Source organism: Grammomys surdaster, unplaced genomic scaffold, assembly GCF_004785775.1.
Source record: "Grammomys surdaster isolate TR1022 unplaced genomic scaffold, NIH_TR_1.0 126906, whole genome shotgun sequence".
Taxonomy (NCBI): Eukaryota; Metazoa; Chordata; class Mammalia; order Rodentia; family Muridae; genus Grammomys; species Grammomys surdaster.
Window position 1 is genome coordinate 2,769,879 of NW_021621692.1, and position 27,843 is coordinate 2,797,721.

Genomic DNA, 27,843 nt, shown 5'->3' on the forward strand with positions numbered 1-27,843 from the left:
GGCTTCTTTTAAATTCTGGAAGTATTTGATCTCAGAATCTGACCTCTATTAGTCACTTACCTGTCTCTAATTTGAAGAAGGCCTGTGATAAAGGTTGCACATCTTCTCTGGGTAGTTTATAGACCATCAGAGAAGAGTACCTGGAAAGAAAGAAGGCTGGATTGGTCTCTAAGCAGGTGGCTTAACTTCTATGGCATCCACTATGTTTATTTTCATAAATAAGACTCTTTGACATAATTGAATCTTTGAGAATGACGTCACTGAAGCAGGCCAGTTGACAAGAAGAAAGAGAAAGGAAAGATGGATGAGAATTGGTTCAGTATCTCAGGCTCCCTGGAAGGACCCATGTAGTTTAGGCAACTTTTGAGACTGATTTTTCCCACTCAGTCTTGACTAGGAACACAGGCTCCTTTTTACCACATACCTACATAGGATTTCCAAACTGGGTAGGAATCTACTTATTCAATACAGAGTCCACATTTAAGTACCTTCTCCCCAAACTCTCAATGCTATTCTCAGGCAAAGAAGACTCTGACAGTCTGCAGGAAATGAAACCATGGTTTCTTCAGAAGGGCCCAGAGTTCACCAATTGCTGGTCAGGCACTTATTTAACTACTTATTATCGACAGATAATCAGAACACATTGACTTCACTTCAAAGGTTTTATTTTGTTTCATTTACAGAGCGTTCTATTTCACTAGCAGTGTTTATTCATTAAGCCTATTTGAGGTAGTGTATACAGAATTAGGGCTCTTACAAATATGGAATAAAAATAAGAGTCATATGCTCTTGTCATCAGTCAACTCCCTGATTAGTATTTTAGTTGTGTCTGTGTGTTCTTCTATTAGTAAAGACACTGGTGAAATACAATTGGTGTATTCCTATAAGTACTGGGTTTTTACCCAAGCAATTCATCAGCAGATATTCTTTAACAAATTTGCTCTTCAGGCATTTGGTTTATCCAATATATCTGGAGCAGGAGTGGAAATTACAAAGGCACAAGATAAACGTGGGAAGAGTACCTGTGACCATGCTTAGATTTCTACTGCATTACCACACTGAAGTCAGAGTCTTCTCTTTGTTAAGTAAGGGTGTGCAGCAACTCTAGGTCTTACCCAGGAATGTTGATTTGCTTAAAATGGTTCTTAATTTTAAAGATCAGTATGACAACTGGATAACCCAAGACCTAGACAAAACCTGCCACATAATTGAGCCACACCCATGTGACCTCAGATTTATACCACCCCTCTCTTCTCTTGTAGACTTGGAGCAGTACCCACAGTTCAGTGACCTCTTTGAGGTTTTCATACAGTGTGAACATGACCCACAGTGTCTACCAAGCCAGACAAATCCCAGGGGAAAGTGGATGTACTTTGCTAGATCAAAAACAGGAGCTATGGGCTGGAGAGATGACTCAGCCAGGATAGTGCCTGCCATGCAAGCATGAGGAAGGACATAGTTTATAACTCAGAACTCACAGAAACTGGATGTGTCTAAGTGAGTCTGTAATCCTGGCCCTGGTTCAGGGTAAGAGGGAGCTTGGACAGAAACAGGCTTATCCCTTGAGCTTGCTGGCAAGCCTGTGTATCAAGAATGCTTAGCTCAGGCTCAATGAAAGACATTGTGACACTGTCTCAAATGATAAGATAGAGGATGCTAACAGAGGCAAGAGACATTGACTTGTGGCCTATAGTGAGTGTGTGTGTGTGTGTGTGTGTGTGTTTGTGTGTGTGTGTCTGTGTGTGTCTGTGTGTCTGTGTGTGTGTGTGAATGTGCACAGACACATGTGTAGGAGATTAGGTATTTATTGTGCATGCGTTCATGAGCAAACAGACAGACCGACAAACAAACACATATGACATGTGCACCTACGAAATTGTGCTTACCTTTCCTGTCGAGCAGCCTGGGGGAAAAGCCTCATGATCTCCATATTGAGGGGCTCCACCTGTGTGGGAGTCTTCACCTTCATCTCCAGGAGATATTCTTTGCCAAATTTGCTCTTTAGATGTTGAATGGATCCAATACATCTGGGTCAAGAGTAGGAATTACAAAAGCACAAGACTAATGTGGGAATGGTGCCTGTGAGCATGTGGAGATTGCCACTCGGTCACCCAGCTCAGAGTCTCCTCACTGTTAAATAGGGAAGTGGCAACTCCTAGTCTTACCCACGAATGCTGATTTGCTTAAAAAGCAAATTTGTTTCATCTGATTATCACAGAGTGCACAGGTGTGGGATGAATAAAGGAACCCACCTCAGCCTCCCAGACACCATGATGGCCACTCGGTCACACACAGCCTCTGCCTCTGCCATGTAATGGGTGGTCAGGAGAGCGCCCCTCTCTGTGTTTGCAAAGGTGGCCTGGATGGCCTGCCTATTGTCAAGAGAAGAACTGTGATGAATAGAAGTCCTCCGACTCTTCTGGGCATAGGAGAGAGGAAATGCCATGTGGCAGACATGAGAAATAATCAATGTACACCAAGCAAGATGGGCGCACGGAGGAAGAGGACTGTCATGTCGGTTGCTAGAGAAACACTGGTGACACAGCAGAAGCTGTCATGAGAACACACTTAGAAGAAGGATGCTTGAGAGCACACATTCTGAGTAGAGAGGGACTGTTTATGAGACTGAACAAAGATTCAATTCTCTGAACTCCACTGTGAACCATCAATAAACCTTTGTAAGTTTTCATCCAAATAATAGTTTTTAAGGATGTGGATAATGTTGGCCACAGTTACTTCTTTTAATCTAATAATATTAACACAATTCATGAACTCCCTACCAGCTGTGATGCAGCCATGACAGCGACAGTTGCTCACCACATTTGCTGCTGCCCCTCAGGGTCCATTCCGGTGGACGGCTCATCTAGAAGTACCACAGAAGGGTTCCCCAAGATGCTCAGCACAAAGCACAGCTGCAATAAGAGGGACAGCCCATGTGGCATCACCTCAATTGTGGCTGCTGAGGTACTCTCAAAGCCCTTCCCCTGAAGCCCTGCCTATACCTTTCTCTTCACTCCCTCTGACAGGGTCTTCACAGGAGACTTCAGCTGGTCTTGCAGCTTGAGTGCATCTGCCAACCTGAAGAGAGACAGCAGAATATCACTGACCTCTCCAAGGTGGAGATGATGGGAGGGTGGGACAGTGAGCCTGGCCAAGATGGAAGAGTCTTGCCCAGGAAGGTAGCTCAAGAAAAGTACTGAAACATTCAACAGGGTCAGGGTAAGAAAGGATGCAATCTCTGTGGCCAAGAGAGATGCATTTTCCTGTTTTTAAATTGTTAGTACAGTGTCCAAATTCTTCTGCAGTTTAGGTTATATTTAAAGTAACTCAATTATTTACTATTGAATACTAACTATTTCCCCTCCATCCTTAAAATGAATAAGACTTTGAAGTTTTCTCTACCCCACCTAGTCAATCAATAGTACCTCCTATCCCACAATGACTGTGAATGTGGCCATCTCCAGCCTTTCCCCATCACTTGGGTACAGAAGCAAATACATGTAGACCCCATGTACCTTGCAATGGCCATGTTAACATCGCTTTTTCTCATGCCCTTTATGGCTGCGAATATCTCCAGGTGTTCCCTCACAGTCAAGTTGTGCCAGAGAGCATTTTCCTGAGGACAGTACCCCAGGAACCCTGGGGTGCCCCCTGTGCTGTTCCCTTTCAGCAGTACCTATGGATAAATGGTCACTGTCAGGGCTCAAAAGATGTATTGTTGCCCAAAGTACTTTTGTGACAGGCTTCAGTGACAATCTCAGAAAGGCAGAAGGATTCATTCCAAGAACAAGTGCACAGACTCAAGAGTCCAAAAGTTCCATATTACTTTGTATTAAAGAATGATCCAGGGGTAAATATAAATAAAAACCATGTCAAGTGGCTGGAGAAATGGTTAAAGTGCTTGCCGCATAAGCACGAGGACCCATCCTATCATCCACATTACAGATGCAGCAGTGTTAATACCTATGACCCCAAAGCTGGGTTGACAGTGATAGAAAAATCCCTGGGACTTGATGACCAACTGATCAATGTAAATGAGTAAATCCAGGTTCATTGGAAGACAATCTCAGATAAAAAAGAGTATGACTGAGGAAGACGTCCAACATTTTCCTGTTGGCTCTTCACGCATGCTCACACATGCACACGTATGAACATGTATGTACAAATAACAAGTGAGATATCACTTCACATCTGTAGAAAGACTACTATCAAAAAGGAGGATGGACGTTAAATGATCAGGAGAAAATGGAACTATTGTCCATAGTTGATGCAAATGCGTATTAGTATAGTCAGTTATGGAAAATGGCATGATGTCTCCTGTGGAGGTGGGAAGGACATGGCTGAGGTATGACTGGAAAAGCCCATATCCCGGTACGTTGTCAAAGGTATTGAAAGCTCATTTCCTTTGCTTTGCTTTTTTAATCAAAATGACCTTTTCAGTCCTGTGTTCCTATTTGTAATATTGAAGATGAAGTCAACCAAATGTCCATTACAGGATTAATGTGTTTTCAAATGTGGTGATAGAGACACAACATTATACTATTCAGCCTTTAAGATGAGAAGGTCTTCTTTTGTCTGTGATAACATGGATGAACCTAAGAAATATGAGATGCTTTGCTTTGTATTGCTGTGATAAAACTCTGACCAAAAGCAGCTTGAGGAGGAATGGATTTATTTTGACCTGCTTTTCCAGATCATAATCCATTGTTGATGAAAGTCAAGGTAGGAACTTAGTACAGGAACCTGAAAGCAGGGACTGAAGCAGAAACCATGGAGGGATGCTGCTTACTGCTTAGGTTTCCCTTGCTTGCTCAGTTACATTTCTTATATAGCCCAGACCCGCCTGCCCAAATGTCATATTTCCCACAGTGGTCCATGCCTTTCTACATAAATTAGCAATCAAGAAGATGCTCCACAGATGTGCCCATAGTACAGTCTGTTGGTATCAATTCCTTGGTTGAGAGTCCCTCTTCCTCAGTATGTCTAGGTCTGTGTCAGGAAGACTAACCTTGACAGTGTGGAATGTGAAATCAAGCAGGCACAGGAAACAGACACTTCCTGACTTTATTAATATACACAAGTCCACCATTTAAATAAGTTAAACTTGAAGCAATAGAAAGTAGAATGACAGGACTGGAGGCATGGCTCAGCCCTTAAAGGGGAGGCTCACAGGCTCTGCCCTTAAAGGGAAAGCTCACAGGCTCAGCTCTTAAAGTGGAGGTTCACAGGCTCACAACCAAAAGTATAAAAAAGCAGAATGATGAGCAGGGGAGGATAGAAGAAGGGGCATACAAGAAAAAGGGGGATTAAGCCAAATCAGTAGTTTCATTTAGACAGGCAGAGTGAGCTCTAGAATTTACTGCACAGAATAGTGACTGTAATGAGCATGCACAAAAGTGATATAATTTAATCCTTCCACACTGGAAGCATATCCAAAGATCTGCACTGTACCTCATGAAGATTTCTGGTTATAATGCCATTTGAAAGCTTTTAAAAGATCAATTAATACTTTAGGCTTTGTACATATGCTTGCTTGAGAGTCTGTGAGTGTCGGCCCATGCATGCCACATTGTGTGTGGAGATAGAAGTAGCACCTGAAGTGTCAGCCCCAATCCTCTACCTCATACAAGATATTTGCACAGCAAGCCCTTTTCCAACTGAGCTATCTCCTCAGACTCTACTGTGGTTTTTGAGACAGGCCTGTCATTGGTCTGGAACTCACCAAGTAGGTAAGGAAGGCTCAACAGCAAGTCCCAGGGATGTGACAGAATTTCTCCCTAGCTAATCGTGTATTAAAAAAAAAAAAAAGAAAAAAGAACTATGCCAGACTTATGCATCTTAACATTATGGCTGAGGTCCAAAAATATATTTACATTATAATAAAAATATTTTACTGTAATTGGCTAATGTGACAATTTTATTATTTTATATAGTCAGCCTTAAGCTTTATTGTAATAATTGTAAGAAAACTTTTCTGAAAGTTGTGCTGTTCTTAAATATGACCAAAATAAACCTATTCAAGGTCAGACTCTAGATGTTTGAGACAACACCAGCTTAAATGTATTGAAATGGATTTCCTTTTACCTCATCCAGATCATTATTTTGCCGAATTGCCATGTCAGGAGAGAAGAAGAAGGTATTAGCTGTGGACCGGACTAGGAGAAACTCATTCACAGAAGATCAAAGACCAGGAGCAAAGGCCTGTCGAAGGATGAAGTTTGCTGTATTCTTGGCCAAACTCAGAGGACAGAAGTAGCATTGTGCGGAGTGAAGGAGGGCACAGGGACAGACGTTGAGAGAAGACATAAAAGGCAACTCTTGAAGCCACCTGCAAGACAGGCCAGGGCCGACAGACCAGTCACAGAGCAGGATAGTCATGTAAGTAGTTAAAGCTAGGTGACGAGTGGCAAGGAAGGCATCAGTAGCTAGAGTTGAGGAGTCCAGCTAGGGTAGGCTGTGCCATGAATACCGCACAGACCCGCTTCTGACTTTCTGCCCCACCATGGCTTCCGAGGTACTGTGTATATGAGTTTCTTCTTCCTACACTGTGGAATGTTTGACAGTTATGTTCCTGTCTCTCTTCTCCCTCACTAGCTTTATTACCAACACTCTTTTCTGGCACAGTTACACAGACATCTGCCCTTCCCGCAGCCATTTTCTAACGTATCTCTGCCCTGTAAATGTGGGGACGGGAAATGACCTGTCTCTATTCCCTGGCATCACCTCTCCTGGCTAAGTATGAACTTTGTTTGCCTGGCCATTTTGCTTCTGAGGCAAGTGGCAAGCTCACAAGCAATTCAACTTTACACGCCTGCTTTTCTACCCTCTGCTACTCTAAGAAGCACCTTATTGGATTTGTCCAAAAAAGGTTTTAATACAACTGTATGAGTTCCAAGATTTACGAATTAGTAATGGTACTTCATAAAAATGAGCAGTAGCATGCTGAAATTATAAAGGCCATTTAAAATTATAATTAGTGGATTATGTGGTCCAGTAAGCAGAATCTGTTAATATTTTCATAATAATTAGTATTTTGAAGATGAATAACATTCCTTCTCAATACACTCATGGGAAAAGTATAGTTTCAAAGCATTCTTGGAAGCCTGCTAAGTGATTATGTTTACAGTCAGAGATCAGAGCTGTTCTCAGTCATGGTCAAAGAAGGTTCCTTTTGCAATGGGATGAGTTTCATAAGTGTTACGGAAAATAAGTGATTCTTAAGTTCTCAGAACTAATAGAATATCTTTGTCACCCTTTCCAAGGCTCAGGGAACACTGAAACAGAAGAAACAAAAGGAACATAAAAAGGATAGAATGGGGTGGTGTGCGGTGGACTCCTGAATCTGACACGGGCTTCATACTCATGAATTCATAGCAGCTGGAGTTATGTACACAAGACTTCTATATGATTAGACCTGCCAACATTTCATTTTAGATGGTGGAGAAGCTCAGGAGGCCCTAGCGATTACTGGTCATTAATAGCAGCTAGGTTGTTTTCCTCAGTGGTGTGGCTACTGATAAGTTGCTCATGCCACACTCATGCAAGCAACCCTAATGAAGTTTAATGAAAACACAGAGACAGGAAGTAGGAGGGAAAATTTTGGAGAACAAAAAGGGTCTCAATGTGAGAGGGAGGGAGAAAACAAAAGGTAAAATGTGCTGAATATAATAAAATTAATTCCATACACATAAAATTATCAAAATATTTATAAGCATCCCAATTGAATGGTTAGTATCTGTGTCTCTTAAAGTGAGACTTTATAATTCAGTATAATATTTTTAACACATTGAAGAAGAACGTTTCTCAGGTTGTCATCTGAGCATTGTTGGAGAAAATACTATCTCCCGTCTACCTACCTGTCCAGCACTTGGCTTGGTTTCTCCAGTTATCATCTTAATGGATGTACTTTTACCAGCTCCATTATGTCCCAGTAATCCTAAAATCTCACCTGAGAAAAGGAAGACACGTTAGTAACGATGGTGACTATTACAAGATTCTCAGGTGACAAATGCTTTTCGATAGGCCTTAAATAAGATTTTATATTTCAATTGTCATTTTATGTGAAAGGATGTGAATAAAATTGGCATAGAACTACGCAGGGCAAGACGTGGCTGAGCACTGAGGAGGTGTTGTGTTCTTGTAGAGGATCTAAACTTGGTTCTTAGAACTCATAACAGGCATCTCATAACCCCTTAAACTCCACCTCCTGGGGATCTGGTGCTCAACCTAGATCTGGAAGCATCTGTTCTAACAAGTGTGCAGGCCCACACACAATGTATGCATAAGTTAACACAAAATAAATCTTTAAAAGGATCATGCTCAAGCACTATAAAATACTACTTATTACATACCCTTAGTAAACATCTCAGTTCAAGAAGAACATTAAATACTTGGCTCTAATGTAAAGAAAAGAATTGGGTGTCTGCTTTTATCACTCCTGTTTCATATAGTACTAAAAATGACAACTACAGCTACTATATAAGAAAGAAAAAATATATGGACAAAAAAATAGACTATTGAATCATCCCTGTTAGCCAATGATATGATTCTACACATAGAAAATCTTTTAAATGTCCACAGAAAGATCAAAGTGGCAGGTTAGGAAGCCAGCATACAAAATAGGCAGCTTTTCTTTGAACTTTAAATTTATTTTATTTACTTTATGAGTGTTTTGTATTCTTTATTTTGTATGAGTGTTTTGTCTGCATTTAGGCCCGTGTATCACATGAGTCCCAGGTAGCAGCCAAGGTCAGAAGAGGTTATCAGATCCCTCAGAACTGGAGTTACTGGTGATGATGATGAGCTCCTATGTGAGTACTCGTAACGAAATGCAGGTTCTCTGTGGGAGCACCTGGTCTTAACCACTGAACTATCTCTCTAGCCCCAAGTGGAATCAGTATGAACAGACGGAGAAAGAAACCCATTCACAAGTATACAAAATAAGGCATATAGCAATAAATATAAGTAAGTGGATAAAAAATTCTTTATAATGAAAATTACAGAGTAGTTGAGAAAGAAACTGAAGACACTGAGAAATGAAGGAAACAAACAAAAGATGGAGTGAAAGCCAAGGAGGGGCTACTTGATACTGGATAGATGGTGGACAAGTCTGGGAGTGGAGGACCAGGGAGAAGCTGGGTGGCTGGATATGAGCAGTATAGCACATTTGCATGTATGAAAATGTCGGGGTAAATCCCATTAATCTGTACAATTAATATGCATTAATTAAATAAAACTATATGATGGTATAGAGATGGTAACAGCTGTGACAACACTGAAAAGGAATAGAAACTCTTGAGTTTCAGCCACTTGCCCAGAGTCATAGTATGAGAGGAATGTCTAAGTCATACTGTGTAATATAGAGAGAGTCAGAAGTTGGCAAGAATTCACTTAAACTGTGGTCAAGATATCAGGTTGGAATAGCACAATGTAGGTCAGTTCCCTGGTAAACAATACTGATTAGGGGAGCAGCTGCACTGATTTAATAGGAAGACTGTATTTTAAATGGTTTAGTGATAAGGAATGCTTGTGATTTTCACACCAGTGTGATTGTGCCCCTACTCAAAGGGAAAATCATTTCTGTTCAGAAAGAAGCAGTCAACAGTCACTCTACTGGGAAAAGAAGAAATAGCATAGCTTCTGAGCAGGCTAACTGAAGGACAGGGACGCTTAAGTTTGGAGGGTGTTCCTGAGCCAGAACCAGTGTCCAACCTTTTCGAACACAAAAAGAGATGTTTCTTGTGGCTATCTTCTTCTTGCTCTTAAGAACGAAGCATTTCTTTTTTCCCTTGTACTCCTTGCGAAGGCAGCTGGCAATGATGGCTGGCATCTGCAAACAAGTCATGCCAGTGAATGGTCATTATAAACATAAGTCTGTAAGTAGAATCTCAAAACCAACATGGCTTGGCCTTGGTGCCTCTAGTTATTCTTAGGTAGTACACCTAAAATCTATGTAATTTTATTGATGTCCAACAAATACATATTCTGAATTCCCAGAACTTTCTTTGCACTAATATGGGATCATAGCAAGACATAATTTTCTTATGTTTAGTAATATTTAAAAACTTTTTTTGTGATACATCAGCCATTGTAAATTTTACCTAGAACCCTTTAATTCAGGCATTAATAATGTTTCAAAATAATATAATTGTGTTGTTGTCTTACATTTAAGGATGAATTGTTAGCCTTCAAAGGGTCTCAATTTCACACCTCGCTAGCTTTCTTTGGTCAATTGAAGGAAAAATAAAAAAAAATCGACTCCAAAAAATTACATTAAAACAGAAACTAATATAATTAAGCCTATCATCTACCATTTGATCAGGTTCTAGTCATTTCCCTTATTGTGCTATATACTGTGCTGTCTTCTGCAGAACATCTTGATACTGCAAGTGGTGTGCATTTATAAGGTAAAATATCTTATTGTCAAGAGAATAGAATCCCTCAACACCCTGGTTGAGCTAGGTCTTTCACTTGTCCAAGGGACTATTACCTTTGGGAAGTTGGGCTCATCTTAAGCCATGCTAAAGACATAGGTGTAACAATTAGTTCCTTAATGAGAGCTGTACTCCCCTGACACACTCTAGAATCCTTAACCCTACTACAGGCACTTAAAGGTTGAAGCTGTTTAAGGGCCCTAAACCTGCCATGTTTTATCAACTGTTCAGGAAAGTGAACTTCTCTTTTTCTTTTTTCTATCTCTTTTCTAAGCCTGCATTCTTTAACTTAACACTTTAGGCTTTCCTCCCCACACGTCGGGTTTCCTTGTTCTTTTGCTAAAGCATCCCTCCCTGCAATATGGCTGCTCATCTACCGTGTGTCTTAGCACCATGGAAGCTTCAAATGGCTTCCCTCTTCAGTGTACCTGCTGTGATTTTGCAGTTTGTCTGCCATGAGGGCTTTCATTTAAAATGTAATAAAAATGTCCTTAAGTTTCCATTTGAGCCCAGTTTTAAATTAGTCTAAGAACCCCCAAATGACATTCCAATTTCCACTGCATCACAACCATTCAGAATATAATGGTAACAAGGGAATCTAGTAGTTAATATACTCACTAGTGTTTAAAGAACCCGAAAGTGCTACAGTTTCCAATGCAAGAAATTAAAAAAACCTACTTGGACATCTTGAGTGGGTGTTCCGTTATAGAACACTAAATAAAGAAACTTGCATACTATCTGAGGAACTCAGAAAGCTTGATAGTCTTACATTCTCCAGTGTTGGCTGCATGCAAGGACAGCCAAAGTTGTCACTGTGATGACTACTTCTAACAATAAAAGTTGTAGCTGCCAATTTGAAGCCTGACTTCATATTTCACACATCTCACTATACTTTGACCTTTTAAACAAACAAAAAAGAATTCAGCTCTTATGAACTGGCTTTCAATCCTCTATTATCAATGCTCTTGGAGCTGGCTTGAACAAATCTAAGCATGAATGAAATGGTCAGGTGGAATATCTTAGTGTCAGGAGCCATAATGGGGCAAGCTAATAATTAGGTGATAATCCTGAAATTCTTGCCTTGAATTATTATATAATCTATGACAAGTCCATCCTCATCCAGCAAGGCTGTGGAGAACTTATTTTAGGAAAGATTCCTGCTATTTAAATATGTTTTTCCCATTATTATTATTTTTATTATTATTATTAAACATATGTAACAATCACTAAGCAATAGCACATTCCTTTGGAGCAGATCTCTGCAGACCCATGAAGGTGTACTGTCTTGTAGTGATGCTATATAGACAAATAGATGACTTCTTAAGTCTTAATGATGATCCTATAAGAATTCATAAAATTATATCAATGATTATTAAGCTCTTTTATAGTGGGACGGCTTTTAGGTCCCTTTCTGGTCATCAAAACTGCAATGAGAACTCTGCCAATCTCCCGAGTGTCATAAGTTTACTGCCCTTAGATAGTAACCAGAGTTTCTCCTGTTCAGAGCACATTACAATGAGGTCATAAAACAATTAACCAAAGGTCACTAAAAGGGAACACATGATTTATTATAAGTACTAGGACAGAAGAGAAAAATATTGCTTGGGTTTATCTATACAAAACTTCACTAATTTCTTAGTTATAGTTTAAAACCTTCGGTGAACCTGTGAAGCTAGACAGGTGATGAATGTTTAGCCAGATAATTGCGCCTAATGGATATGCATGTAAACATTCTGTATCGTAAACTTGTATTTCAATTTATGATTTGAATTTTTGTGTGAACTTGTGATGAACTTTGTAGCATTTGACCATGTACTCTGAATGACGTATAAGTTCTGAAGACAAAGACAGAGTAGTCGTAGCAGTAGTCGTGGTAGTAGTAGAACAGAGTAGTCTTAGATGTAGAGGTTCAGTTCGCTAGGTGGCGTCCTTTCTTTTCCTTTCTTTTTTCCCTGCTTAAAACTTCTCCACTTAGAATTTTGTCCTTTTCCCTACTTAGGACCTTTCCGCTTTTCCCCTTAGATAGCTTTCATAGGAAACTTTTTAGACTTACTAATAAACTATAATAACTTCTCTAAGTGTCTTCTCTTCCTGCAACCTCTATCAGGCATAAGTCAGAGCCCAGCAGATCCTGCTGAGAGAGTACAAAGGCCATTTGTCTAATCCTCTGCTACTCTTGGGCTGAGGTGATAAGTGCACCCAGAAACTGCAGTTTCTGGCCTCAGAGTATCAAACAGATAGCAGGTCAGCTACAGTAGCGTAGTAAGTGAGCTTTAGTAACATATAGAGAATAACATAAACCTTATTATACAGCAAACCTGAATATCTCCTAAGACCAAAGTCTTACTCCGAATCTCCTAAGACCAAGTGTTACCCCCACCAACACACTTCCAATTCCCATCCCTCTCGGCTGCTTCAAGAAGAACAAACAAGGAAGAGAAGAAAGAAGAAAGCACCTTCTCCTCCCACCAAGCTGGGGCTGGCTCCTGGCATCTTAGCACCTCACATTTTCAAGCAAGACCAAGTGCAGTAAGATTTTTTTTTAACCAAGAATACAAATGTACTGAAGAGTGGGCTGCTTGTCCCTGAGCAAGAGAACAAGTCAATGACTGTCCAATGATTGCTTTATCACTATGTATTCATGAAAAGTGCTCATTTCGTATGAAGCAGTTGAAGGTGTTCTTCATTTTAAAGTGGAACCCTTGAGCATATTACTTAACTGCAAACAGGTTAAGACACTTCTGCTCTGAACTGTTTTACAAAGCTTACCTCCCGGAATTCCTCTGAAGTCAAAGCATTTGCTGTCCTCACTCTTTCCAGACTCACATCTTCATCTTCCCCTTCTGGTTCTTCTGGATTGTTAAATACAGGATCATTTCTAGAAGAAATTCTATAGACAAAGATACCTATTATTAACTTACTATTGGTGTCCAGTTCTGTCCTATTTTTTATACATATCAGAGTAGACTGGATGAACATTAAGTCTTTATAACATCCATCTTTTGTCAGAATGCACATTATGCTCCCACTCCAATACTTAGTGGTCAAAGAGTCACCAAGTGAAGGAGACATGGCTTCATGGCTAGTGTCAATTGTCTTTATTAGGATGACATTTTTTTTTAACCTCAATATACAGCTTCATATTAATATCTTAGCAAAAATAATATCACATATTAAGGAATAAGTATTCTGAGAATAAAATAATACAAATCATGGATATTGTCAAAATTGTTTTTAGAGTGATGGACCTGAATGTTCTAAATCAGCTCTAGCTATGTGGATAGGCACAGCCTCTACTTTCGGATATCAGAGGAACCCTCGTGTCTCCATTCCAGGTCACACATTTATGACAAGATAATTAATTTAGGTTCTCTTCCCTCCCTCCCTTCTTCATTGTGGTGATAGGTGATGTGTCAAAGCTTGATTCTTCTATCCAACATTCTAAAACCAAACGGCACTGGTATGAGAGTAAACTGGCCAGCTATTCTCAATCCACTAGAACAGATGGGCTTTGAGACCTGAATTCACAGTGGCAAAACTAGAAAGTCCCAGTCAAGCAAAGTTTCTTTTTCTGGGTTTTTGTTTCTTTTTTACATATATCTAATTGTTTGTTTCATGTGTGTGTCAGGTGATAACAACTTTCAAGAGTTTTCTTTTTTTTTCTCTCCTTCCATGATGTAGGACCTGGGGATTGAACTCAGGTCGTCAGTCTTGGTGTCAGGTACCTTTATCCATTCAGCCACCTCACTCTTACATACAAATGGTGATTGTCAAATGTAGAATCTAAAAGTTAGTGAAGACTCAGAAGGACTAATATGCTTCTGGTTGAGTTCTTAAGCCTTGTTTGAATAGAGCACACTTACTTTCAAGCTCCCTGGATACCTAAACTCATTTCCTTTTCTGTTACAGGTTAATAGAAAATGCCCAGGACACATGGGACAGGTTCCTCACTCTAGCAGCAAGAGAGTTATTGTTTCTGCCATAACCCTCCCCACTTTTTAACTCTGTGGTCCTTTCTGGGTAGACTGTGTTCCCTCAGCTCTCCAGGCCACAAAGCTGTTGTATTTCAAACTAAGCTTGCTGCATGTGGTAATTCTTGGCCCTCTCTTGCACACAGTGGCAGATGAAGACCTAGATTTCCTGTGGTTTTTGTGTGTTGAACCTGTTTTAACTATGGTTACAACAATCATTATTAAGGCCCAGAGCCCATGTTCTGATAATCATACTTATAATTTCCGTAGCCGTCTCTTCATTAAAACTTCATGGACAAGACGTCCATGAAAATTTGGATGCTACCTTTATACAAAATAGTTCAATAAAGAACACAAAACCATGTGATTTCTCCAAACCTAAAGACGGGATCCATTCTCATTGTTTTCATTCCAAGCTTCCTTTCCAGACATCGAAGAATAACTAGGAAGATGGCAAAATGAAGAAAAGGCTAGGGGAAAGAGAGATGACCTCAGTTAGAAATACCAAATGCTAGTATCAGAAGTAAAAGGCAAATAACCTTCTACAGATGTGTACAGGATAGAATGGTTAACATTGCAAGAACTACCCATTCATCTGCTTACAAAAACAAGTCAAAATGAATGACATTCTTTGTACAGAAGCAGTGCAAGTGTTCATACTGTCTTACATTATATTATGCTCTGAACTTCATCCATACTTTAGGATACATCTTTACTTGTGTGAGTGCATGTATGTATGTGGGGAGGGGAGTTCAGAGAATGAAATTAGATATACTTCTTAATCACTCTTCAGTTTATCAATGGAGTCTACATCTCTCACTTGAACCAAGATCTTGTTGGTCTGCCAATCCAGCTAGCCAGCTAGCCTAGGTGACATCTATCTCTAATTCAGAGAAGTCATGACTACTTAGCATTTAAGTGAATATTGGACACATACACGCTAGCCCTGACACTTGCACAGAAGCAATTTATCCATTGAGCCATACCCCCACCTCTCTACTATGTCTTTAGAATTGGAAATATAATTTATTTTGTCACTGGATATTTGTTTTTAAAAATGGCTCTATGCTTAGAAACATATTGCTTTTTTGGGACTTAGCTACATAAAAGATCTTAATTTTCAAACTCAGGCTATGGGTGTTGATCAGTGATAACATTGTGTAACAGGTTTAAGTCCTGGGTTTGGTCTTCAGAACTGTTTTTTCACCCAAAATATGATCAAAAAAGCCCCCTGCATTTTTGAGGTAAGGGTGTCTCTCTGTGTACAGTAATATTTCAACAAGAAGGATACTTACAGCTAGCAAAAGCAGATAGGAATATTCCATTCCTTGTTCAGAATCAATTCCAGAAAATTCACGATTCTGCAAAGAAAGAACAAATTAAACATGAAGTTTTATAATCAATAAATTATATGCAAGTATGATTGGGCCATTGATCAATTCTACTAGTGTAGTCTTTCCCCAGATATTTCCATGGGCATAAAGGAAGTACCAATTGTTAAATATGTAGCTAGGGGTTGCTATTCTTCCTCTCATTGCCTAGGAGCCATGAGGCTTTTCTCTAAAGGATAACATCTGTGTTTAAGGATCAGCCACTGAGACAATCCAGAGAACAGAGGAGACAGGGCTTCTACAAGCAGAATTCCCTCTGTACCCATTGTCCCTTGGTGATGCTCCACTCTTTCCTGTGATTCCCCCATTTGAAAGTTTAGAATCTCTATGGAGTAAAGGTTAAATAACTTTGATGAAATACATCTGGTCTGTGAGCAAGGTTGAAATTTATTGCTGTTGTATCAGCTCTAGATAGAGTGTACCAAATACCAAAACGTATCATAAAAGCTACACCAATATCAGGACTTCGAAGCACAGAATTGAAGAGATTAGGGACAACTGTGTGTACACTAGTAGGACAGAGAACACCAAAGGATTTTATTAGTGTCAATGTTCTTTTCTCTACTGCCCACTACCCATGTCCCCAGGAAACAGCAGCAAATGTTAAATTGTCACTTGTAGGTAAAAGGGGCTATGGTATATCAGGCAAAATCTCCCTAATTCAATTAAGAATTTTCTACAGGTTTTGTGCCTTGGTTAGTGTCCTAGTCCCTCCATTGGAAGGCTTTTCTGGTTACAGGACATGGCTGTTTTAGGTTCCATATTCCCCACTGTTAGGAGTCTTAGCTAGGGTCACCTCATAGATTCCTAGGATTTTCCACTGTTTCAGGTTTCTAAGTAGTTTCAGAAATGCACCCCCACAGAATCCAGCTCTCCTCCTCCTCCTCCTCCTCTCTCTCTCTCTCTCTCTCTCTCTCTCTCTCTCTCTCTCTCTCTCTCTCTCTCTGACTTCACCCCACTTCACTTCATCCCTGCTGCTCCTCTCCCCACCACTTTCCTATAAATTTCCTATAAAATTCATTCCCTCATCCACTCCAGATGTCTACTTATTTCCTCTTCTCAGTGAGATTAAAACATTCCCCTTGGGCTCTCCTTGTTATTTAGATTCTTTGGGTCTGTGGATTGCAGCATGGTTGTTCTGTAATTTACGGCTAATATCCACTTTTAAGTGAGTACATACTATGAATGTCCTTTTGAGACTTGGTTACCTCACTCAAGATGATATTCTCAAGTTCCATACATTTGCCTGCAAACTTCATGATGTCTTTGATTTTTAATACCTGAATAGTATTACATTATGTAAATGAACCACATTTTTCTTTATCCACTCTTCAGTTGTTTCAAGTTTCTGGTTTTATGAATAAAGCTGCTATGAAGATAGTTGAGCAAGTGTCTTTGTGGGATGGTGGAGCATCTTTTGGGTATATGCCCAGGAGTGATATAGGTGGGTCATGGAGGTAGAACTATTCCCATTTTTCTGAGAAACCACCAAATTGGTTTCCAAAGTAGTTATATAAACTTGCACTCTCACCAGCAATGGAGGAGTGTTCCCCTTGCTCCACATCCTTCTCAACTGTGCCGTCACTTGAATTTTTGATCTTTGCAATTCTGACAGGTGTAAGATGGACTCTCAGCGTCATTTTTGATTTGCATTTCACTGATGACTAAGAATGTCAAACATTTCTTTAAGGTCTTCTGATTCTTGGCCATTAGAAAGTCTTCTGTTGAGAGAGTTCTATGTTTAACTCTGTACCCCACTTTTTAAAATTGGGCTATTTGCTTTGCTGATGTGTAGTCTTTTAAGTTCTTTATGAAGTTTGGATATCAGCACTCTGTCAGATGTAGGGTTGGTGAAGATCTTTTCTCATTCTGTAGACTGATGTTAAGGTGTCATTTGCTTTTCAGTTTCGTGAGGTTCCATTTGTTTATTGTTAATCTTAGTGCTTGTGCTGTTGGTGTTCTGTTCAAGAAGTTGTCTCCTGTGCCAATTTGTTTGATGTTATCCACTACTTTCTCTTCTATCAGATTTAGTATGTATTATTTTATGTTTCATCTTTGATCCACTTAGACTTGAGCTTTATACAGGGAGATAGATATGAAACTGTTTGTATTCTTCTACATGCAGACATCCAGTTTAACCCAGCACCATTTGTTAAGATATTTTCTTTTTCCCACCGTATAGTTTTGGCTTGTAGCTCAAACCTCAAGTGTCCATAAGTGTATGGGTTTACTTCGGGGACTTCAATTTGATTTCATTGATCAACCTGTCTGGTTTTATGCCAATTCCATGCAGGTTTTATTACTATTAGTCTATAGTACAGCTTGAGATCAGAGGTGCTGACACCTCTAGCAGTTATTTTACTGTATAGGATTGTTTTAGCAGACCTGTTTTTTGTTTTATTTTGTTTTTCCATATCTAGTTGAGTATTGTTATTTCAAGATCTGAAAAGAATTGTGTTGAAAGTCTGGTTGTAATTGCATTGAATCTCTAGATTGCTTTTTATAAGATGGCCAGTTTTACTGCTGTAATCATACTGCTCCATGGAGCATGGGAGATCTTTGCACCTTCTGTAATCTTCTCTGATTTCTTTCTTCAAAGACTTGAAGTTCTTGTCATACAAGGCTTTCACTTACCTAGATACCAACACAGCCACAAAACATTTGACCCACAATTTGTGCTGCCTACAAGATGTACGGCAGTAGAGATGGAGCAGAAATTGAGGGAATGACCACCCAATAACTGGCACAGCTTGATACCCATGCCATGAGAAAGATTCCACCCCTGACACTATTAATAATCTTCTACTATACTTGCAGGAGGCACCTAGCATAACTCTCATGTGACAGGCTTTGTCCAGCAACTAATGGAAACAGATGCAGAGTTTCATAGCCAAGTATTAGGCAACACTTGGGGAATCCTATTGAAGAGGGGTAGGAAGAATCAAAGAAGCCAGGGAGGTCAAGAATAGCACAAGAAAACAAATATACTGAATCAACTAACCTGGGCCCATAGGTGCCCAGAGAGAGTGAACCACCAAAGAGAGCATGCAAGGAATTGACTTAGGACCTCAGCACACATGTAACAGGTAAGCAGCTCAGTCTTCTGCTAGTATGGCCCACTAAGCTCCACTTAAAGCATTACACTGCTTGTCTCATGCAAAGTTCCAAAATTTACACTCCTCTAAACAAAAATATGATAAGGACTATCAAAGAAAAAAAACTCACTCCTGATACCAATTTCTGTATTAGGATTTCCATTGCTATGAAGGGGCAAAATGACTAAGGCAACTCTTATAGAGGAAAACTTTTAATTGGTATTTAATTTCAGAGATTCAGTCCATTATCTTCATGGTGGGAAGAATGCCATCATCTAGGCAAACATGGAGCTGGATAAGGAGCTGAGAATTCTACATTTTTATCTGAAGGCAGTCAGAAGGAGACTGGATTTCCATACTGGGCAGGCCCTGAGCATAAGAGACCTCAATGTCTGCCTACATAGTGATGTACTTCCTCCAACAAGGCCACACCTCCTAATAGTGCCTCTCCCTATGGCCATGCATCAAATACATGAGTCTATGGGAGTCAAAGCCTCAAACCATCACAGGGATGTAAAGTAAATTTAAAAAAAAATGAATTTAAAAAGGTAAAAAAGTAATAAAAAGACTTTAAATTTTCAGTCTTCAGAGTATATATTTTCCAACTCAAGACAAAGCTTTTTATAATGGCTCCCCTAATCTGAGACACTTATAGAAATGTCACACATTTCTTACCTCAAAATGTAATAATGTGCAGCCTCCCAGTGTAGCAGGTGGAATCAGGGCTATAGAACAAAACACTGAACTTTCTCTAAATAAATCTATTTGCATAAAACACATAGAGAAGAAAGAGACCTAGAAGAAAACGAAATACATATTTGTAGTTGCTTTCTAAAATGCAATGGAAGAGGTGAAGGGATGACTCACCAGATAAGACCATGGTTTTTTTCTTACAAAAGACCTGAGTCTAGTTCTGTGTACACATGTCAAGTAATTCACACTTTCCTGTAACTCCAGCTCCACCCAAGCCAACAGTGTTTTCTGGAATCTTCAACTTACAAATACACACATGCACTTAAAACACACACAAAAAAATCTTAAAACCAAAAATTAAATATATATTTTAATTTATTCTAATCTGATTTTAATTGTCATAAAATTAACATTATCACAAACATTTCTTCCTAGTCTTGGCTAAAATATTTGGCTTAACATTGGAATTTTGACAAAGTTGGATAAATATAGGATCTGATATGTAGGCTAAATATGCTATGGTCAGTTTTAATCACAGAGGAACAAAAATAAAGTAGGTTTGATGTTGTCTAGGGATTTAATAAATAAGATATAGGCAATAATCAAAGAGAAATATTTTGAACTGAACAGAACTGCATTTTGTAGAAGTATTTTCTCAGCTATATTGATAAGTTTATCAATTAGGCAACATGTTTTTGAGCACCATTGGAACTGGTAGAACAGAGGTCACAGGTGCAAACTTTACATCATTCCCTTAAACCTTCCTTCCTAAACTATGGCAAAGCTTTTCTAGAAGGAGCTGTGCTTCTCTTCAATTCATTCTGATGTCAGAGTACTATCTCTGACAACATTTCCATTCTAAAAGCTTCTAATTTTCCCATAACAAAACGTAGACACCTGTAGGAATAATCTGTGAGCATGTTTTGTAAGGTGAACCATGAATCTAGCTTTAAATTCCATCTTAACTAGGTCCCTGCCTGTGCTCAGCTTCCTACTGCACAGGCGGTTCATCAGTTTCTACTGTTTTATAAGATGGGTATGGCTTCCTTCCCTTTTGAATTTTTACTCTATTTGCCCTATCTTCTAAAGAAAAGATCATATCTTTAGAAAAATATCATCATTAGGACACCTTATTCCTTACTTACTTTCAGGGATTAATGCCTTATGTTTCTATGCATTTTATGGTTTTTATTATTCTACTTGTGGATATATCTTTATCTACATTTATATCTACATCTGTATGTACATATACTTATACATTTATATTCATACCTATGTCTATATCTACATCTGTACCTATATCTCTATCTATACCCATATTCATACCTATCTCTATAGCAATACCTATATCTACATTCTCTGTCTATATCCATAGCCATACCAATATCTATACCTAGTCTATATCTATATAGTTTTCATTATTCAGTTTTATGAAAATATGCCTTATGTCTGTGTCTATGTTAACTTGTGGTAATAAGTGATTATAAACTGCTGCAATTAATTTGTATAAAGTAATATTATGACAAGTTTCTCAAATACAAATACAGCATCATTTGATGCTGAAGTATATCAAGCCTTCCAGAATTTCAAATACAAAACATTAGGGGAGAAGTTTCATTCTCATTTAGCTCACTGGAGGAAGAGACTATGTTCCCTGCATGTTTTCTTCCTCAACCATCTCAAACTCTGGTACGTGAAAAAAAAAAACCAAGTATTTGTCAGACAGTAATGTAATTGAGACATTAAAACATAAATGCTAGAATAAATATATATTAGTTATATATATTCTCTTTCTAAGTTTAGAAAGTAAAGATTTTAATAAATGATTCTTTACAAGGGCTTCCTTAGCAATCAGATTTTAGCTTTAGATTTTTAATTAACAATATTTATAGCCTTCTAAAAATTCCATAACCTTTGTATTCAGGTAATTTCTTTTCCTAAAAGGAATTTAAAAATAATATCTAGGTTTATGATCCTATAACTAATTTAAAGAAAGTGAAATGAAAACAGATAAATTTTAACATACATGTCATACACACACACACACACACACACACTCACACATAGATAGATAAATCTGTGTCTATAACATGTATGTTAAAATTTATCTGTTTAATTTCACTTTATAAATATATATTTTATAAATATATTTTATATATATAATTATATTATGAAACTAGTGAAAAGTCAGAATAATACATTTGAAATATTTTAAAGTATAAAATATCATACATCAACCAAAACTATTTTTAAACTATTAGTACTTAATGCCATCATAAAAATAAAAACAGTAAAATACTTACAATATAGAAGCAAAAAGACCAAATGCCACTATTTTTCCTCCCCTTGCGATAAATGAATGAAATCACATATGTCATAAAAATAATTGACATGGCATAGCCACCAACATAGAGACTCTGAAACCAATAGGAAAACGAGAATAAATATTGTGACGTGAAAACTTTTGAATGTACTAATGTCATGAAACAATATCTTCATGTTCTTTCATTTATAATGATTTAAATATCACAGAGAGTGGTAAAGTGGGTGGCTCGGGATTGTCACTTCTCAGCAGAAACATCATAAAAAAAATTAATAAAGCCGACTTTGTCGTTTTTCTGCAAGCAAAAGTTTACATACAATACCTCACTCAAAAAAGACAACTTTGAAATGATAAGAATGCTTTGGTGTGTTCTGAGGGCTCTTGGCCTACCACAGAACCTGCTTGGAGATTGTCTGCCAGATGAATGCCTGTATTCTCAGTGTAGGATTTTAGTTTCTGGTGCCACAGAACTGGAGATTTTGGGGGAACAAAGGGGACTGTGACAAAAGGTTTGGGCATATGCAAAGAGTGTTACTGAATGTCCCAGTCAAAGCAGGCAGAGGGATCCAGTCATGGGGGCCCAAAGTTTAATCTCAGCCCTCAGGAGGATCTTCATAATTTCAAAGTCATCTTGGATTGCTAGGACTGCATAGTTGGACCCCATTCAAGGAACAACAACAACAACAAAAAAAAACCACAACAGGGAAAAAGCCACAGAGACAATTTTCTTTCATATGTATTTTAGGCACACTTTAAGAAACCCTTAAAAAGAAATGAAAATATAAAAGTGGTATATTGTATGTTACTGTCAAGTTTCGGGTTGAATCGCTTAATGGTGGTTGTTTTAAGAATGGTGTCACTTACCTGAATGAACAGATCTCCAGCTGTGAACATACTCTCTGGAGGGGCTTGGGCATAGAATGCAATGTACATGGAAAAAATGAGTGCAAAGTAGACTGGAACCTCAAACAGAGCCTGCCCGAACCAGTATGCAGATGGGGAGAGCCCTGAAATCCACAGCTGGAACTGAGCTCCGGTCTGGAAGGAAGTGCAATCATCAGTTGGATTTTTTTTTTATAAAACATGACATATATAGAAAATAACCAAATGAGTTATTCATTATTAGTGATTAAACACTACAGATGAAGGGACATGGATCATTTTAGAGCTTCTCTATCAAAATTTGCTGTTGTTACTAATAAAAATAATATATCCTAATGTGCTATCCTAGTTAATAGAAATAAACCAACCAAGTTACTGGCAGAGAAATCATGCAGTTAATCGAGATTGCCTTAATACTTACGAAGCAAAATTCCCCAGATGAGTACTAACTCTCAGTGGTAAAACAATTGATTCCTTATGGAAATGAAAGTAGCCACTTTTTATCATGTAAAATTGCCTCATTTGTTTTTTTTTCTCAATGAAAATGAGTGATTAAAACATTGTCAGTAATTACATCTTGCATGGTACTTTCAGATAGCTTTATACTTTCTTAATTTTAAAGTCATTAATGTATTTCATAGTAATATATATGGATTTTTAACAATTATTTTGTTTCACTAAATTTTATATTTAAAAAAATCCACCAAATTAAAGATAAAAACTTTGAAAGTTTTTTTCCAAGTTTATATTCTGTCATTACTCCCTCTTCTGCCTTAAGTAATCTAACAAAATGTATGATGAATGGTAATTATTGTCCCATGGATCATTAAAGTTCATATTATTTTTCAGAGCTGTTTTTTTTCTTTCTGTGCTTCAGTCTTACTGTCTATTCTTCTGGTTCATTCTTTTTTACCTGTCTGTTTGTTCTAAAAGCCATGTTCATTATTTTTTTATATAGCTACATTAAGTACTTATAGGAGCACACACACACACACACACACACACACACACACACACACACACACTTCCATCTATTTCCTTCTTCATTGTGTTCATTCTTTTAGTAAAATACTAGATCACATTAACTTTTTTTATTTTACTGTCATTTCTTTCATTTTCTTTGTCATTTCTGGGTCTGTTCTCAGTTGATCAAGTCTTGCCCCAAAGTTAGATCCTTGGGGGAAGCCCTACAACTGACAACTAGAATAGGTATTTCCAGTCCTGTATAACTTCTGAATCTGCTCATCTTACAGAGATCTGTACATTCTTGCCATCATGAAGTTCTACTCCACGAATACATAGCTCCATCTTGGGAACAGAGTCTAAGTAACCCTTGTGTAGAGTTCTACTGCCCCTGCTCTGTGTAATTCCTGCACTGAAGGAATGCTTAAAAGCAAATTCCAATACTCTAAACATTTTGGATTCAAAGATCTTCTTTTAGTTTAATAAGACCTTGACGTGCTGCTCAAGGACTGTCTGTGTTCCATGAGCTAGTTCAAAGAAGGTGTGTATGATGTACAACTCAAACTTTTATATGAAATCTCACCCAGTCAGTCTTCCACTGAAAGATTACCTTTTAGGCGGGCCAATCCTCATCACAATGTTTCTATTATTCAGAAGGAAACAAACAAAACTTATCTATCTCTTTTTCCCTTTCTTGTGGTCTTTCCATTTGTCCTACCCTTTTCCTACTTTTTCCCTTCCTTGGTTTGATACTTTTTTTTTTTTTGGTTTTTCGAGACAGGGTTTCTCTCTCTCTGTGTAGCCCTGGTGTAGCCCCTGGTGTAGTCCTGGAACTCACTCTGTAGACCAGGCTAACCTCAAACTCTCGAACTCAGAAATCCGCCTGCCTCTGCCTCACAAGTGCTGGGATTAAAAGTGTGTGCAAAACCGCCCGGTCCCTTGATCTGATTCATACTTTTTACTTCTATAAAGGTGCAATTATACATTAATCAACTGCTCGGTGTATAAACCTGGACACTATATTAAAGAAAAGCTCCACAATTATAAACAACTTCTGATTGTTTAGAAAAATGAAAGTTTTCATTATTTTTTACTACCTTATAGTCATCAATGCTGGTCATGGAAATGTAAGGAGGAACACAGGCCATGAAGAAGATCCATGAGAAGAAGTAAGCCACATAGTCAAATTTTCTGTGGTCGTTATCCTAGGAATGGAGGTAGTGCAAAGTGGAAAATCATTGTCTGGATTACATTGCTCAAAACACAGTCAATTACCTAAAAAATGGGCCTTGAGTCTGTTTTGAGATTTCCGTGTCCTTACATCCTAATCCTATTTTCAACATAGATTTTTGCTTATTTATCCAAATTTATAAGTAAACAATTGAAAGAAGCTACATGATATGATTATGAAAATGGAAAGTAATAATGAGAACAAGGGGTTCTCATTATGATGGTAAAATTCTAAAGCATAGGCTGACACTTAAAGATGATCAACATTTTTAGGCTTTAAATAATTATTGTGATATTTTGTCCTTTAAACCAATGCAACCAATTTAATATTCAGGAATTCCAACTCATCAATTTCACATCTTAAGGTTTTTTCCCATCTCTTCCTCTCCTTCCTTCTTCTTCTTCTTTTGATTTCTTTAACATAATTTTGTTTTGCAATCCAGATTGAACTTGAACTCATAATGATTCTGCTGAAACCTCACAAGGTGTGAGTCAGCATGCTTAGATTTTGTCTCTCCTAATTTAACATGCAGTGCTTACAGAGGACAGCTCAATTGAATATGCATAGTCATATATGATATAATGTAACATACTACTATCAAATTAAAATAAATATATAGTAAGATTGATACAAACACTAATCTAACTATGAAAGTAAGTCTATCAAGACCACTGAGATTATTCTGAATGGAACAATCTGGAAGACTCTAGATGAAGCAGAACCTACAAGAACATACCAACCTCAGGGAACGTGCTGCGGTCAGTTTGAATGTGTGCTGCTGGTGCGAACAGTCCAAGTAGCCCATTGCTCACAATATCCACCAGGACTGGAAAACAATTCAGTCTCCTGGTATTGCATGCCAATGTAAAGTTGTAATTCTAAAATTTAACAAAAAGATTTATCAGTCTGGAAGGGGAAAACATAAAGCTCCTGTACAAAATATGCAAAACTCTTCAAATACTGAAAGGATGGTATATTCTTTGTGACATGGCTGACAGAATAGAGATTCTTCAGTTTCTTTCTTTGAGATGCACAAGTCAGTTCTGTTATGTTTAAATACTTTAGTTAAGCAATGGGATATAATTAAAGTTTAAAACAAACCTCTAACAGGACAAACTAATTATGGCTGCTGTCCTGTAGCCATTTGCTTGGAATCTCAGTTTTCCATCCTGGATGGAGAAGTGAGATGGATAAGAATCAAGAAGTTCATGAGGTTACAATGCCTATGAGTAACTTAACTAGGAAGGAAGAGGGGACTCTTCTGTAGAGACATCTACAAGCTGTGCAGAGTACTGTGGGGATGCATCTCTTGGGAATTGCCACCCATGCTGGGGTGAATTCTGTGATGATACAGATACCCGATTCACCCTTAACTCCTGTAAGAAACCCTACAAGCTCATTGGTTCACTAAGCTAGGCTTCTGTGGAATAATAACTTTGGCTTTGTTCACATCTTCTCAATAAAAGCCATGTAACTTACAGACTTTATCCGATTTGGGGACTATCTTTGGAATCTCTGGCTTAAAGCTCCAGATAACAAGTTGAAATTGTATTTTTTTAAAAAATTGTTTTACATTTACTCATTAGTGCATTATTTCTCTGTGTGTACATGTATGTACATCTGTGTATGTATGTACATGTTCATTGTGCTTGTGTGAAAGTCAGAGGACAAGTTTCAGTAGTCAATTCTCTTTCAAGCATATGTGTTCCAGAAATCAAACTCAAGCAATAATTATATAATGAGATAACAGTGAATGTAACTTTATTATATTAAACTCATGAATATAATTCTCTCAATGATAAAGGAGGAATCTTTATGCATTCTCCTAAGTAAATTTTACGTTTAAATTGCATAATCATATCCCAAATATTCTCCTAAAATACAAAATATATACACAGATATGTTATTTGTTTACAATCTCTCAGATGCTGTTTTTCATTAAATTGCCATATAAGAGTCATAGCTCTGTTCCCTGGAGATGCACATACCTTCTCACCACCTGATACGATGATGGCTCCATTATACTGACTGTCCTCTGTGCCATTTCTAGTCCCAAAGGCATCAACTTCCAAAGCTATGTTCTGTTGCTCTAGTGAATGTATGAAGTCATTGATCTTTGCTCCTAATAGACAGTAAAATGTAAAAGGCACTACAAATCCCAGGGAACACCACAAGTTATGTATCAAAATGATTCTTCACAGCTATTTGATTGTTATATCAACCAATAGTATGGATTTTAATTCTCCATATATTTCTTTTCTGAACAAGTACCTTTCATTCCCTTTTGCTTTAGGTACATGTGTGCATGTTATTATATGTGTAAGAATGCATGCAAGTACATGCAATATGGAGGCCAAAGTTTTATGTCAGGTATTTTCTTTGATCACTCTTCATTTTCTGCATTGAACCAGAGTCTTTCCTTTTGGGCCAGAGATCATCAACTCAGTCTAACTGGCCAGGTGCTCTGGGCACCCCCTTTCTGGGATAATTCATAGGTCTACATATCCAACTAGTTTTATAAAGCCCATATTTTTATCAGTTAATTGAGAATTTCAAATATGCATAGAATCTATCTTGGTCATAGTCCCACTCCCTACTTCTCCAAAATCCTTTCACCTCCACCTTCCTACCTTAACACCTTCCTGGTTCTGGACTTTGTTTCTTTATAATCCACTGAGTCCAGTTAGTACTGCCCATATGAGCGCTGGTATGGGGCCACCCAATGGATCGTGGTGTCTTAGCTACTTCTCTACTGCTATGATAAAACACCATGACCAAAAGCAACTTGCACAAGTTGGGGTGGGGTGTATGTATTTACTTCGGCTTATAGTTGTGATGCTGCACAAAAAGAAGTCAGTCAC

General features: G+C 38.1%; 2 protein-coding genes across 2 annotated transcripts in view; both read right to left on the reverse strand.

Annotated features, from left to right (window-relative positions):
- LOC114615558 (ATP-binding cassette sub-family A member 8-A-like) overlaps positions 1 to 27,843 on the reverse strand; it is a 136,190-nt gene that overhangs the window by 5,794 nt on the left and 102,553 nt on the right. The gene's annotated exons all lie outside the window — the stretch shown is intronic.
- LOC114615559 (ATP-binding cassette sub-family A member 8-A-like) overlaps positions 3,568 to 27,843 on the reverse strand; it is a 61,828-nt gene continuing 37,552 nt past the window's right edge. Inside the window, exons 21-33 of the mRNA XM_028761243.1 lie at positions 26,971 to 27,104; positions 25,723 to 25,860; positions 24,849 to 24,956; positions 22,771 to 22,944; positions 21,887 to 22,000; positions 19,566 to 19,685; positions 15,700 to 15,765; positions 14,783 to 14,874; positions 13,203 to 13,323; positions 9,712 to 9,829; positions 7,857 to 7,948; positions 6,085 to 6,328; positions 3,568 to 3,676 (exon numbers count right to left, since the gene is read on the reverse strand). Of these exons, the coding sequence (XP_028617076.1) occupies positions 6,167 to 6,328; positions 7,857 to 7,948; positions 9,712 to 9,829; positions 13,203 to 13,323; positions 14,783 to 14,874; positions 15,700 to 15,765; positions 19,566 to 19,685; positions 21,887 to 22,000; positions 22,771 to 22,944; positions 24,849 to 24,956; positions 25,723 to 25,860; positions 26,971 to 27,104 (1,439 nt within the window). The 3' untranslated portion in view covers positions 3,568 to 3,676; positions 6,085 to 6,166. The remainder of the gene's footprint in view (positions 3,677 to 6,084; positions 6,329 to 7,856; positions 7,949 to 9,711; positions 9,830 to 13,202; positions 13,324 to 14,782; positions 14,875 to 15,699; positions 15,766 to 19,565; positions 19,686 to 21,886; positions 22,001 to 22,770; positions 22,945 to 24,848; positions 24,957 to 25,722; positions 25,861 to 26,970; positions 27,105 to 27,843) is intronic.